This window comes from Pygoscelis adeliae, unplaced genomic scaffold, assembly GCF_000699105.1.
Source record: "Pygoscelis adeliae isolate BGI_AS28 unplaced genomic scaffold, ASM69910v1 Scaffold591, whole genome shotgun sequence".
Taxonomy (NCBI): domain Eukaryota; kingdom Metazoa; phylum Chordata; class Aves; order Sphenisciformes; family Spheniscidae; genus Pygoscelis; species Pygoscelis adeliae.
In genome coordinates this window covers 321,029-336,025 of record NW_008824069.1, presented here as the reverse complement: position 1 = coordinate 336,025, position 14,997 = coordinate 321,029, and the positions used below count along the sequence as shown (strand labels likewise).

Here is a 14,997-nt window from a genome sequence, read left to right as displayed (position 1 = left end):
GGCCAGCCCCACAGGCTGCCATTATCAGCCTCTCCTCTTCACCTTCCTGTGTGCTGTCCATCCGACCCCTGATCCACCAGGCTCCGAAGGACCTGCTCAGATCGAAGCAGCTGCTTTCTGGAGAGGAAACGTCCTTTCCCCATTTGTCTCCAGACAAAGTGGGGAACCGGACCCTTAGGGAGGCTGGGGGCTCCTGGGCACACGTTTGGGTGCCGACAGCCTCGGGGTGCCCCAAGCATCGTGGCAGGGATGGGGAGAAGGGGCTGAGCCACCTGCCCCACTCACCACGACTTGGCTGGCTTGGAAATGCAACCAGCTCCCGGTCCTCACCGTCCCCTCTAGGATCGGCAGCCCCTGTGCAAATCTTGACAGCAAAGATTTGCAGCACCCAGGTCATTCTCGACCCGAGAGTTCAATGTGGAAATTTCCTGACCTGTTAAATGGAAACAGAATGGCATCCCTGCCTCCCAGGGGAGGCAAAGTCCCCCCATCCATCAGGCGGCGGCGTGGCCCTTTGTGACCCCCCCCGTGGCCCCCGTCCCACAACCGAGCCAAAACGCGCCCCATCGTGCTCGGGGCGAGCACAAAGCCGCTGAGTTCCTGTTTGCAACCTGGGGCCTCGGTCCTGCTGGGGCTGGGTACCTGCGCACGGCGTCACCGGCACCAGGCTTGTTGTTGTGAGACCCGACTTATCAGTGCCCTCGTGCTTCCCCGCTCCGGCCGTGCCTTCCTTCCGAGCCGATTGTTGATCACAAAGTCTTGTCTGCACTCGAAAAGGAGATTTCCTGCAATTGTTTTGCAGGACTTGCAGCTTGATGCAAAATTTTCTGCCTATCAGCCCCCTCCCCAGTGCCAGGGCAAGGCTCAAGCCCACTCCCTTCCCCTGCAAAAGTGCGAGGCAATCACAGCTCAATGATTAATTGCTGCCCGGCCAGAGGTGTTTCTGTGGCGATAGCCATCTGCCGTCAACTCCTGCGACAGCTCGGAGTAACAGGCAGTGCTGAGCTGGCAGAGATGTTCAGCTTTTGGCCTTTTTTCCCAAGGAAAACCCTGAGCTCACCCCGGCATCGCATGAGCGTCAGGGACAGGCAATGGCACATTTGCCTTAACTCACCCGAACCCCTTGGGACTCCCAGAGCCGGGGGAGGACCTGGCTCAGCTGGGTCTATCCCATAGGATGCATTTTCCCCTCCTGTCCACAGTCGCAGTAGGACCCGGGCAGGATCCAGCCCCTGAGACCAGTGGGGCCACAGCAGCCGGGTCCTGCGGGAGTGATGGCAGAGAGGACCTGCCCGGAGGAGCCCCGAGGAGCCCCACTCCATCCTTGAGCACCTGCAGCTTCGACACCGACACCTGCCCCAGGCCTCCCCATGCCCATTCCCAGCCCCGCAGCAAAATCAAATGGGAGCCGAGCCCTGGGGCTGGAAACCGAGTCAAATGTCATCGGCGCTGGGCTGTCTCAGGATGTCAGACCACGACGGTCATTTCCTGCCGGGAAGCAGCCAACAAGCCCACCCCGAGCTCTGCGCCGCTGCGGCTCTGCTCTCCCAGAGGTGCATGAGCCACCGAGCCGAGAGGATTGCCACGCTCCCTGAGCAGCCCCTCCACGCAGCCTTCGGCTCTGCCACAGGTGAGCCAATGCCTCTCCCTCCCCGCCTGCGTCGGTCTGTCCCCTCTCCCACCAGCTTCTCTCAGGACCTGCAGCTTGGCGAGGGCGGGAGGTCAAGGAGCCTCAGAGACGGGGTGGGGGCTCCAGCCCTGGGGGCTCGCTCTTCTCTCCTCCATGGTTTCGAGAGCAGGCGGGTGATAGCTGTTTGCCGCAGGGCTGACGCTTTTGCAGGGGACGCCTGGCTGCGATGCTCACCGGCTCGCTGGGCTCCAAGTGCCACGGAAATGCCCCAGCAGCACTGCACGCTCCTCCGGCTTTCCCGGGGGAACGGCTGGTCTTGCGAGCTCTTCCAGCGGCACGAGGCTGAATGGGGTCCACAGCATCTTCGCCGTGCGGATGCAGCTGGGATCGGAGCTCTCACACTTGGGGCAATAAAAGGATGTTAAGGTCAACTGCATTTCCCTTAAGTTTATAATTTTGTCACCTACTTGGAAGTCCTGAAAGCTCCCAGCAATGCAGCTGCGAGACGAGCAGAGTGAGGGCGGCCGGCTAGGTTTATAAGGCGACCACACACCAAGGGCTCGGGTGGGGGACAGGGGCTTTCCTGCTGGATCGGAATCGAGCAGACGTGGTCGCTGGCGCATTTAACGGTCCGGGTGCCTGCCCGCATCCTGGACGCCTCACAGCCAGTTGCTGCATGCAAGGGCAGAGCGGCAGAGCTGGGGTCAGGATTCCCACAGGCTCCGTGGTGGCCAGACCTCAGCTCCAGAGGTGTTGGGGGGACAGCATGAGCCTTGGCAGGGGGGCTCCCGCCCAAAGGTCGCTGCACTCCTGGGTCATCAGCTCCGTTTCTGCAGTGACTGATGTTGCCGAGCCTCGGAGCTTTGTGGGTGCTCTCACCTGTCCTTCATCCCTCTCCTCCATCGGTCCCTAGCACTGCTTGGCCCTGGTCCCTGGCCCCAGCTGACCGGGCTGTGGGACAGGGACAACCACCACCTGGGAGCATGTGTTGGTGAACAGGTGGCTGGGGTTTGTGGCTTGCATTTCGCCTGGGGCGTGAGGTTATCGTCCAATGTGGATACAGCATCTTCTGAGGGCTGATGTAGGAATTCACCATAGGAATAAAAACTGGATTAAAAAAAAAAAGCAGATGGGTACTTCCAGACCCTCCCGCGAAGACTGAGCTCTGACAGGAGAGATTGGCTGTTTCTCTGTATTTCCAAGCTGTCTGGCTCAGTGTAGCCACTGAGCCACAACTCGGTGCTTTCCCTTTCCTTGCAGCTACCAGGATGGCTGAGGCGACCACTGCCCCCACCGAGACGCACACTCTCCTGAATGAGTACGGGGACTACCACAACTGGTCCGAGCTCTTCCACCTCCTGAACTACACCTACACCTTCTGCGAGTTCAGCCTGGATGAGAACATCAAGCGGGTGATCCTCTTCATCCTTTACCTGGTCATCTTCGTGGTGGGCTTGGTGGAGAACCTCCTTGTCATCTGGGTCAACTGGCAGACACGGGGCAACAAGAGCTTGGTCAACCTCTACATCATCAACATGGCCATTGCTGACCTCGGAGTGCTGCTCTCACTGCCCATCTGGATGCTGGAGGTGATGCTGGATTACACCTGGCTCTGGGGCAGCTTCCTCTGCCGCTTCACGCACTACTTCTACTTTGCCAATATGTACGCCAGCATCTTCTTCCTCACCTGCCTGAGTGTGGATCGTTATGTGTCCCTGACCAGCTCCTCCCTCTTCTGGCGTAAGCACCAGCACCGTGCACGCCGCATCATCTGCGCCTGCAGTTGGGTCTTGGCAGCAGTGATCCCATTCCTGGAGGTTGCTCACATGCAGCTGGTCAATACCGGAGAGCCCATCTGCATCTTCATGGCCCCCTTCGAGACCTATGACGAGTGGGCGCTGGCAGTCAGCTTGGCCACCACCACCATTGGGTTCCTCATCCCCTTTCCCATCATCACTGTTTTCAACATCTTGACGGCCAGGTTCATCAAGCGCACCAAGCCGGAGAGCAGGAAGCACTGTCTGCTCATCTATGCCTATATCGTCGTGTTCCTCATCAGCTGGCTGCCCTTCCACATCATGCTCACACTGCTCACCCTCGACGGCAACCACATCATCCTCCACTGCACCTTTGCCCACTTCCTCTACTTCTTCTATGACATCATAGACTGCTTCACCCTGCTCCACTGCGTGATTAACCCAATCCTCTACAACTTCCTAAGCAAAAACTTCCGCAGCAAGCTCATCTCCGCCGTGGTTAAGTACATCCCCAAAGACCAAGGCAGCCAGAAGGGCGCAGACAATTCCTCCTCCACCACGCAGCACTCCATAGTCATCGCAAAGGACAACAACCCTCCCAATTAAGGGGGATCGGACTCTCCCACTCATCACTGGCAAGTGGGGCTATGTTTTGGATTTGTGACCAAAAGAGTGTTGATAACACAGGGATGTTTTCGTTATTGCTGAGGTCAGTAAGATTGTTTTTCCTGGTGATAAGCAGACACTTTGCTTTTAAACAACATTTCTTGGCTGGCCACCTCCTGTGCTCTGAAGGCAGGGCAGGGTGCCAAATGTGAAATGAGGTGGTGCGGGGAGCTACAGACATCTTGCCTCTGATGTGCTGCTGTATCAGATCTATTTAGCTAAAGAAAGAATACGAGAAAGAGGTATTTCCTGTTTTCCAAAAGAAACACTTGCAGTAATAAAGTGCATTACTCTGCCTGCTCCGAAGTCTGAACACAAATCTGGCCCTAGGACCTGACCCCCCTACCCACCCACCCCGAGCCACGGGGCTGGGGGCACACGATCCTTTCTCTTCACCACAAGTTTTTCTGCAGGCCCCAACTTTCACTTACACGTGCTCCGGATACGCCGCGCTGCAGAGGTGTCCGGTGAATGCTGCCCTTCTGCCGTGATGCCATACCAAACAGGAGAGAGGAAATTCATTCCTTTGAAACACAAACCTCTTCTCCCCATGCCCCGCAAACATGATTTTACAGAAATGAAGGCAACGCAACCCTGAGGGGCTGAGCACAATACAGACCTGAGCTTTAATGAGGGGAGGAATGATTCGAGATCACCGACTAGTTGAGAGCAAATTTGCAAACCCAGCAGTAAATTAGCGATGGTTAAAACTGGGTTTGACTGGGCACGGCTGCTTCCAAGCATGACCGGTGTCAGCAGAGGTAGGGTTCCCAGTTTGTGTTTTGCAGCAGGAGACCCATCCCCTTAAACCCAGCCTCCTTTAGAGCATCTCCTGGCAGGTTTCTAAGGCCACTGGGTGTGTTTCTAAACGCTGGCAGACTCTGGCAGCCCTTCATGCGTGCTCCCTTTCAATCAAAGTCGCACTGAAGCACGCCCCATGGGAACGCGTATGCGTGTAGAAACCTTCGGAGCTGAAGCGCGGGCTGGGCTTTGGCTGTGTAAGAAATTGGAGCATCCAGGGAAAGTTCATTGTTGTCCGGATTCTGCTAAGTCACGTGCTGCGGGTCAAGCCCTTGGCAGGGGAAGGTGGAAGAGCGACAGTCACTGGAAGGGAGTTCATAAATCTACCAAAGGCCTTGAGCTGCTCAAGAAAGACATTTTTAAAAAAGCAAAGCATAAGCAAATCTAGGGACAGGATGCTTGCAGCACAGAGCGGTGGGTGGGGAGCAGGATGTCCCAGGCTGCAGGAGAAGCCCACGACCAGGGGTTAACACGGGCGCACAGTTATCACGGGACTGGCTGGGAACAGCTCTGCTATTTACAGGGGTCCTGTGACAGAGTAAATCACTAAGTACTTCAGGACTCCTTGTGCACAGAGGTGTTCCTTCTCACTACCAAGGGATACTAACTAGCATTGACAGAAAAAGCCAAATCTGTGTCTTAAACAGAAATATTTTGTACTACAGCTGGGGAAGAAGCTAGTCCCCTCAGACACAACAGCACCCTGTTGAGGGAAGCAACTCACGGCTGTTCCTCTTCCTTAATTATGTTACTTACACACAGTTTCACAACTTGAGTGTGTAGAGCCACTTAGACTGTAAGCCCTCGGGGCAGAGGCTGTCCTTCGGGATCTGCACCGACACAGGACCTCAGTGCCTTTGTCCCCGTGACCCTCCTGGGCACAACGCGTGCAGCGAAGCCGAGCAGCCCCAAAACTGGCCAGTGAATGCGAAGGCAGCTTCATGCTGACGTGACCCACAGCTCTGATCCTGAATCTTCCCTAAGGCTTCCTTTTACTGATACCCTGCCATTTTCAATGAAGACATGGAAGATAAGTACACAATAAGAAGACACTTGAGGTGTGACATAACCAGGACAGCAACATATTCAATTTCAAGTTACTTAAACATGTAAAACTTGGTAGTTGACCTATTAAACTTGTGTTTTTTTAACTCTCCTAATGCATCTGCAACTTTGTTCATAGACCTCAGGGCCTGAGTGGCCTCAAATAAACCCTCATACAGCCCGACGCAGTGATCTGGGCTTGAAACCCAGAAAGTCCCTTAGCTGGGTCCCTCAGCCTCCCTTTAAAGCCTTCACCTCCCCTTAAGGGTAAACTGGCCCAGCCACAGGCTCCTTTAGCAATTACTGACTATATACCCTCGGACCACCCTCCCAGCTTGAATTTCCAGTGCCCACTGCTGGTCACCGAGTTGGTGATGGGGAACTGGTCCTGTCCCACCAGGTAAGCTCTCCCCAGAGCAGCTCTGCCTGAGCAGCTCCAGTGGCAACCGAGACCAGCAGCCCCGGCCGACGGCATTGCCCAGCCAGTGGGTTGCCCCAACCCCGAAATGAGAAGGAAGCCTCACTGCTGGAGAAAAGCTAAAGTGGTTCTTGAAAATGCCAGCAGCGTTTGCCCGCTGATCTGGCTTGCCAGCCAACAGCTCCGAGCCTGCGAAGGTCCAGGTCTCGGTGAAACACAGCACCGGCAGCACAGAAAGGGCTTATCAAGGAACACAAACCCCGAGAATTTCCTAAATGGTTTCTAACGAGGGCTCTGCTCCCAACCTGCTGTGGAAGCAGTCTGCAGAAATGCCAGTCGCTTCTCCTTGTGCTGCTCCGGGTGCTGGAGAAGGCAGTGAGGAAGAGGCCCCGGCTGCCTGGACTCGTGCCACAAATCCTGCAGAGCACAGCACAGGAGCAGGATACCAGGAACAAGCTCACGTGCTTTCCCAGGCACTCCTGAAGAGACAGAAATGCCAATCTGCACATTTAAAGAAACAAGTTTTATAAAGAAGCAAGGTACAAGAGGTCAACATTTTCCATTTTATTATTCTAAATAAAAACCACACTTTGTGCTGAACAATGGAGTATAAAAGAACCCGATGTACAACGATTTTAGACATCTACTATTTGGGGGGAAAGTTTACAAAATATACAAAACTTTACAGCAAATAGATAGTAAACACTTAAATATCAGGAGGTCAGTACCTACTATTAACTTAACGAAAAGGTTAGACAGCAATTCAACTCTTTTACTTCTGCTTAATTATTCTGAGACCTGGATCCTTTGAGAAAGGGAAGAATAAAACTGAACTTTGCGGTTTAGAAGTTGGAGTAAGACCAGTCTCGAAGCACTGCCTTTTGGAGGGGGATTTTGTGTCAGGGTTTCCCGTGAGGACCCACGACCCGGCTGCTCTCTGCAAACACCGCCAGCACAGCTCACGGCGAAGTATTTCCCCTCTGCATTTCCCTGTTGCACCCCAAGGATCCCAAAGCACTTTGCAAACACGAGTTAAACCTCACAGCCGCCCCAGGCGAGGTAGGTAAGTGTCGCCCCCACGTTCACGGGGTGGGGGGAAGCGAGGCCAGGAGGCGAGCAGGCTTGACAAAGGCTGCACCACAAGTCAGCGGTGGAGTGAGGAACGGACCCAGGCACGGGGTTCCCACCCTGGCTCCCCGCCACTGCGAACGGCGCTTGGCCTCCGACGCAGAGCCGTGCGCAGCTGCACCCCCAGCACACGCACAGCCCCGCGCTGCTGTCCGGGAGCCCCCGCCACCACCGGGTGACTCTACCATGACACAGCCGCGTCGGAGCTATGGCTCCTTGGGGCAACGCAGCCTGCAGGGGACTCAGGACTTGCTCCATCCACACAGCGTTCTGGAGGAATGCTGGAGCTCCCAGCCAGGCTGGCCAGACTCAGGGACAGCCACACTGCTGAGGGGATGGGGACGACAGAGCTCTGGCGCTGGCCGCAGGCTTGGAGACACCCAGGACCCTGCCAGGGGAGGGAGAATGCAGGTCTCTGACCCCTCTTGGGACAATCCCTTTGAGGAGGAGCTGCGGCATGAGGCCAGCCCAGTGCAGGAGTGCTGCAGGTCCAGATCTGTCCCCCCATCCCCTCTGCAGACGGGACTTGCTGCTGATCTCAGCATGTTTCACGTGGGAATAATTCATTATAACACAGGAAAGAATCCAAGACACAGAAATGCCAGGGACCCAAGCGCTCCCCTCCATCCCCACACCCAAAAACGACCAGCAGAAAATGAGGTGGGCTTTTGCTTTCCCATCCCTGTGCTCAGAAGGGTGGGCTTGCTTTGCCCATTAGTGTTTCAGTGTAAAAGCTTCTCTTTTTGGTTTATGTGCACAAAAGGCTTTTGCTTCACAGCTTAGCTAGATATGGGGCTGCAGATGCTACCACACGGCAGCACCCCAACCCATCCAGAAGCTCATCACAGCTTCTGGGACATTTTAGGAGGGTCTCAAGGCTTTAAGGACTCGGCTCTCCCAAGCCTCGTCTGCCTCCCTCACATCCTTCACTGCAATCTCCAGAGCAGAGCAGGTCGCATCCGTTCCTGTCTACCAGCCCATCTTGCCACCACCAGGACAACAAAGAAACCCCGTAACTCAAAGAGCTCCTCAGAGGAGCCTCCAGTGAACCGCCGTCAACTCCCACGCTTTCCTAGAGCGCAATGCATTCTTGAAATGATTTTTTTTCCTTTAGACTTAACAACACTAGGCTAAACATGGCTCCGCAGACCAGCTAGAGATCACAGACCACAGCCTGGCAACTGACTGGCACTATGAGAATGGAGTTTGGAAACCAGAGCTCCAGTGGCAGACACGGCACAGCCTGGACAACCCCCGGGTCGGCGATCATTTCAGTGCCTCTCCTCTGAAAACAGGCTCCAGGCACCAAAATCAGGAAAAATCCAGTTTAACACTCCCCAGGGCGATGCCAGCTGGCCCCAAACCCAGCCAACATTACAGGGATTGGGGAAAGGACACAAACTCCCAACAGCCTCATCCTCAGCCTTGTCCTCTTGTTCCTCCTCAGCAAGGTCCGTTCCTCCCACCCCACCTCCGTGCAGCGGGATCAGCCTCGGGTATTGCAGGTCCACGGGGTGACCGAGGACGACCCACGCTCAGGATGAAGGAGCTGCCTGGGAAGAGTCATTAGGTCCAGCCAGGGCTCAGCACTGCCGGCGGGGACACGGCTCGACACAGACTCTTGCCTCTTCTCCCGTCACAGCGGAGCTGGACCTGGACCTGAAGCTGCCGCGGTGGAAACGCAGCTTTATGGGCAAACCAGGGGGATCGAAGAATGGATGGAGCTGAAGGGCAGGGGCTTCCAGCAGCTGCACACCTCTGCACCCTCCAACCCCTCTCTCCCCGGGATGTCAACTCCTCCCGCTCCCTCTCCCAGCTGATGGGGAGAAGTGCTCTGCAAACCTCAGGGGACATTACAGAGCTGCTACCCCTCAGCACACACACTGCCGCTTCCCCCAGCCCCTCCACAGACACAGCGGCACTGAGCCGTCCCCACTTCTTATATTGCTACAGAGCTTCTTTACAGGACTGCGACAGGGACGGGGCTAAAGGGAAGTTTGGTTTCGACGGGGAAGGCTGTAACAGGAGTAAACCGACCTGGCCAGGTCCGGGACTGGTAAAGAACAGGAAAGGATGGAGGCTGTCATTTCCCTAGGACGCTAAACATCAATATTCACTAAGCGCTTTGCGTCTCCCACACGCTTTGCAGGTACAAGCCAGCAATCTTCACCGCACCCCCGGGAGGTAGGTAGGTACCACAAGTGTTACCACCCTCATTTTACAGATGAGGAAACTGAGGCAAAGAGGTGAAGTGACTTGCCCAAGGCCACAGCGGAGCGAGGGGAGCGGCCCCCAGGAATTCCTAGCTCACCAACCACACGTCCAGCCCACCCCGCTCCTCTGCCGCGGGTTGTCCCTTCAAAAGGAGGGGAAAGTGGGATGAGTTTACAGGGTTTGCAAATCACTAGTTTTGTTTTGTAACAGCATATCTTTACAGAAGCGCAGGAGCCAATTTACTACGACTGTGGCTTGAAAACCCTGAGCGCTTCCTGTTTGTGAGGTAGAATGAGTTACCTAAGAGCAGTCATAACTCATGCTGCGGCATCGGAAATACTTGTTCCTCTCCACCTCTGCCCCACAGCAGGATAACATGGGAAAAAGCCGATCCCCACCCTTCCTGGTGTAAACACTGCCGGCAAGGGGCTGACCTCACCAGCGCAGCCGGGAGAGCCCACTGCGACGAGGAGTCCCCAGCCCGCACCCGACGTGCATCCAGGAGAGGCTGAGCTGAGGTTCTCACCAGCTGCTATTGCTGCCAGCTCCCAGAGCTGCTCTGCCACAGCCCCTAGCCGGTGCCTGCTGAAGTTACAGCATGATTTGACTAAAGATGAACGAACTTACGTCGCACCAACAACATCTTGCAACACACATTTGCCACTAGACATGTCTACTGGCATCATGGGATGCAGTGATCCACGGCGGCAGCCACGGGAGGGGGCTATCCGTTCAGCAGAGAGAAGAGTCCTCAAAGGTACCTTCCTGGGAGTTAAGGCAACAGCTTCATCACGTCTTGTCTGCTGGGATCCATGCAGCTGCAGCGATGCCGCGCTCTGGCATCCAGCGCTTCCAGCAACTGGCAGCCCTGGGACACACCATGCCGGCAAAGCACAACGTGCAGGGCTGCTGTCGGCAGAAGAGAGCTGAGGAGACATTGGCACGCTCTCGATGGCCAGCTGCAGGCTGGCAGAAGTTAGGCGTGACCGTGCCATCACAAAATACCTCCTAGGGAACAGTTGACCCCACGACATGAACCTGCTTTCCCTGCCCTCTCCAGCGTCTCCTCTGAGAGCTCCCTTTGCTCACGCATCTGCCTCTTCCCTTCCACGCAGCCGCCCCGCTGCTCAGGCTCTTCAGAGAGGTGGTGTCACTCCTTCATCTCCACCTTCAGAGATGGGGTCTCGGGGCACAAGCAAGCGGCATGTCACGGGCACAGCAGAGAAACAGCCACCCACGCTCCCTGCTCAGGCAGGGCTCCTGGACACCAGTAGCACTGCCTGGGAACTGCCCTTGCGAGCGACAATCACCCTCCTATTCATTTACCACCAGGTATCCCTCCTCATTTGCATGTGCACACTCACACGCTGCTTGCTCATCTCCCCTGCAACGGAGCAACGACTTCAAGGCTGATTCTGTGCCACGGACTTTGCTTATCTCCTCGCAATAGCAGCAGAACCCCGGTGATGCCCAGAACAAGTCTTTTTTTCCTTTTTTCTTTCTTTTTTTTTCCTTTTCTTCGAGTCCAGCACCATCCTGCTCTGGCTCTGTCCCTCTCTACTGAGGTCAGGTGTGAAAAATCTTAGCAGCATCAGTTTGTGGACAAGCTCAAACTGAGGGTTAGCCTAGTCAAGTGGGCTAAAAGGTTAAAAAAAAATAATCTAGATTCAAAACCTAGTGAGAAATGCTAAAAACACAGAACTCGATGGCCTCTAACAGGACCAGAGGTAAGTAAACACGACAGACTTCTTGGAAACAGTGATGTAGCTTACGTGCTGTTAATTTGTACAATGCCACCAATCTAAAAAGCCCTAGCAAGGCCAAAAAAAATTTAAAAAAAAAATAGAAAAGGAGGATTCCATCCATGATGCCTGACCATTAAATAAAATAAATGACATTTTTTCCACAGCTTCTGTAATTAGTATTTGCTCCTTTGCTGGCCCTGCCCTGCCTCACCCCATCAGCTGTCTGTGTTTTTCTCCGCATCTTTGGAATGGATGATATACATGAAAGTCTGTTCGATGGTGAAGTCCGGGGGGAGGCTGCCTTTGTGCACGCCTATGTGCTTGCTCATGAGGTTGAGCGTGGAGCTGTAATGCCCGCACACAGTACAGCGGTACATGAGGGCTCCCGAGTGCGTCCGCAGGTGGCACTTGATGGTGGAGCGACCGCGGAAGAACTTGTGGCACACCTTGCACTGGTAGGGCTTTTCTCCGGTGTGGATCCTCCGGTGGTAGTTGAATTCACTGGTGTGGGCAAACCTCTTCCCACAGACCTTGCAACTGTACTTGCTATTGCCTGGCTGGTTTTGCAGCGCCAAGTCTTCGCTCAGGAACTCCTCCGACAGCTTCCTCTTCTGCAGGCCCTGCTGCTGGAGACGGTCTCCAAAGCTGGGTCGGATGTCCAGGCTGCCCCCGCACTTGTGCTGGCTGACGTGGTAACGATACGCTGCTTCCAGCTTGAAGCTCTGACCACAGAAGTGGCACCGGAAAAGAGCCTCCTCCATGTTCTGGTGAACGGCCAAGTGCTTCTCCAGGAGGTGCCGATCCACGAAGCTGTTGGCACAAACAGAGCAGGAGAAGACTGAGATCCCCAAGTGAGACAAGGTGTGCCACATCAGGCTGCAGAGACTGAGGTGCCTCTGGTCACACACGCCGCACATCTGGCTTTTCAAGTTCACGTGGTCCAGGATGTGGTTGCGGATGGTGTGGAAATCTTTGGCCAAAGGCTTCCCGCAGGCAGCACACGCCAGCTCTGAGCCAGGCCCTCCCCCAAACATGGCGATCTTCCCCGGCAGTGGGTCGCTGGGGTGGACGATGATGTTGTTGTCAAAGACCCCTTCTCGTCGGTGGAGGGTCAGCTGCCACTGGGTGAAGAACTTGGTCTCGCACATGTCGCAGGAGAAGAGAAAGATGCCGATGTGGGACAAAACATGAGTGACCCTAGAGTTCCGGTCCTGGAAGTGGGTTTCACAGACCTTGCAGTTCCCGGTGAGCAGATCAACGTGATCTCTTGCATGCTGGCGGATCAGCTGGATGTTGGGCTCCAGGACCTTCTTGCACACCTGGCAGGGCATGGCCTTGCTATCCCGGCTGTCGTTCTCAAAGGCCAGCTCTTCTTCACTGTCATCACTCAGCTCAATAACTTCTTCTGAGGGGCCCAGCTCTTCACTGGCATCTTCGAAACGCAGTTCGTCCTCACCCAAATCCTCCAGCTGAAGCTCATCCATCTGCCCAAAACCTTGCTCTTTGGAGTGGTCACTGTTGCTGGGACAGGAGTTGCTCCCAGTGGAGATGTCCAGAGAAGGATCAGCGGTAAAGAAGCCGCCTTTGCCGTAGTCGCCATTGCTCTGGACCTTATACTGCTGGCAGGAGCTTGTAGTGGTTTGAACAACAATGTTCACACTGCCCAGGCTGGGCTGCGTCGCCATACTCGCGGCAGGAACGAACTGCCCTTGATCCGATTCCTGTTCTGTCTTGGGAGGCTGCTGCGGATGCATCAGGGGAAGAGTCTGGCTGGCTTCACTCATGGTATTCCTGTCATCCTCTTTGTAGCTGCCTGCCACTTCCCCATGCAAGATGTAATTCCGTTCAGGGCCAAAATGTTCCCCGCCACTCCGGATTTCACCCAAAGAATGGCTCTGCTCTGAGGAGGTGCTACTCAGAGGACCTGACCGACCTTCACTCATGGCCAGGGAGGGTTGCTTTGTGATGGCTGAGCTCTCCAAGTCAGGGAAGGTTGAATGGCAGGCCTTCAGCAGATCTTCCATGCCCAGCCGCTCTGCAACCTCGTAAATGACGCCCACATTGATTAGGTCTGTGAAGAGCTCTGAGGTGTACACAAAGCTGAGGATCTTCTCGAAGTTGGCCGGCGTGATGAAATCCACTACGTAGGTCCTAGCAGCATCCAGCCCCGTGTTCAGAAAGAGGTTCTGGAAGTAGCCTGCAGCACAGGCCAGAACAGCCTTATGTGCAGCAAAGGAGCGGGTGCCCACCAAAATGGTGACGTCGCACATGGTCTCAGAGAGCCTGCACTTGTTGAGTTCCTTCAGCAGGTTGTTGGGGTGATTGGTGCTGTGCAACTTGATCCTCATGCCCATCTTAGCAGCTGCTTAAGAGTCCCTATCCTGGTCAGCTGCTTCTTCACGCATTCATCAGCTGCGTAAGCAGGAGGTGCTTGGCATCCAGAAACTGGCAGGGCAAGGGGCTCTAGAGAGAGGAAAATGCAAAAAATCTTAATATCTTACCAACCAAAGAGACATCACTCTAGTCATACCTCAAATTTTCCACCTTCCTGACAAGCAACAGAGAAGCAGCAGCATAGCTGCTTAGATAGAGATTGACTTGTAACTTCGAAGACTGACTCTTTGGGAAGTGAATGGAAAGACGCACAAAGTGAAAGACACAAACAGACAAAATAAAAAGTCATTTACTCTGCCAGCAACAGCCTGAAGTTCCCAATTCTATTTGGGCATGGACACAGGTCCCTCTGTCTCGCAGCTCCGCTCAGTTCTGAAACTGAGCCCCAGCTGGTGCCTGTTACACAGACGTCCCCCCCTCTCCCCAAGCCGCGGATAACACTCCTGCCTGGAGGGCTGAAATTCAGACTCTACACGCTGGTTGGCTTCACCTCTGGGTCTCCTCCAGCCACCACCGCTTCATACCTTTGCTTCGGATTTCTCCCGTACCCACACGGTAACTTTTGGTTTCCAGGTGGGACCTCATTTCGGATTCTCCCCTGCACGCCAGCTTCTCCGGTTCCCCGGGGATTTCTCCTCTGCTACGCTGGTACTTGCAGCACCTTTCAGTGCTCTTTTAGCCAGGCGGTTTGTGCAGTATTCCCAGGCTGCCCCTAGACACCTGGCCCATGTCACCAGCAATTCCCACCTGAGCTCATCCTTCCAGCTTGTCCCACTGCCTTTGTCACCCAGTCCCATTCACACGTGCTCAGCCAGCTCTCAGGACACCCGGGGACTCGACGAACTTACCCGGGAGCGCTATCCCTAATGCCCTGCCTTTTTCTCCCTGTGATAGAGAACAACGACCCCAGAAGCCAGCAGAGAGAGCGGGAGTTTGCAGGAGACGGAAGGGGACTGGGCTGCCTTCTGCCCCAGCTCCAGGGAAAGGCAAAAAGGAGCCGAGGACAGGCTGTCCTCCCCTGGGATGCTGAGGGATGGAGGCAGGGATGGCCCCTGCCCGAGAAGGCAGTGGGGAAACACCGCTCACAGCTGGGGGGGACGAGGAGGATGAGGATGGCCGAGGAAGGCTCTGGAGGGGAAACCGCTCACCAGCACAGAAAATGCCTGGACATGGGCAATTCCTGCAGCGTGGGGATCCCTG

General features: G+C 55.2%; 3 protein-coding genes across 3 annotated transcripts in view; 1 reads left to right on the top strand and 2 right to left on the bottom strand.

Moving 5' to 3' along the window:
- NACA (nascent polypeptide-associated complex alpha subunit) overlaps positions 1-7,244 on the bottom strand; it is a 30,723-nt gene extending 23,479 nt beyond the window's left edge. The window contains exon 1 of the mRNA XM_009334174.1: positions 7,240-7,244. The gene's annotated coding sequence lies outside the window, so the exon portion shown is untranslated. The remainder of the gene's footprint in view (positions 1-7,239) is intronic.
- On the top strand, positions 1,571-4,007 carry GPR182 (G protein-coupled receptor 182). The gene is made up of 2 exons (XM_009334166.1): positions 1,571-1,630; positions 2,891-4,007. Exon 2 carries the CDS (start codon positions 2,899-2,901, stop codon positions 3,991-3,993), a length of 1,095 nt encoding a protein of 364 aa, XP_009332441.1. The 5' UTR covers positions 1,571-1,630; positions 2,891-2,898; the 3' UTR covers positions 3,994-4,007.
- A 2,110-nt stretch (positions 7,245-9,354) lies between the features above and the next one.
- ZBTB39 (zinc finger and BTB domain containing 39) lies at positions 9,355-13,757 on the bottom strand. Its single transcript, XM_009334165.1, has one exon. It carries the CDS (start codon positions 13,755-13,757, stop codon positions 11,619-11,621), a length of 2,139 nt encoding a protein of 712 aa, XP_009332440.1. The 3' UTR covers positions 9,355-11,618.
- Positions 13,758-14,997: the final 1,240 nt, after the last annotated feature.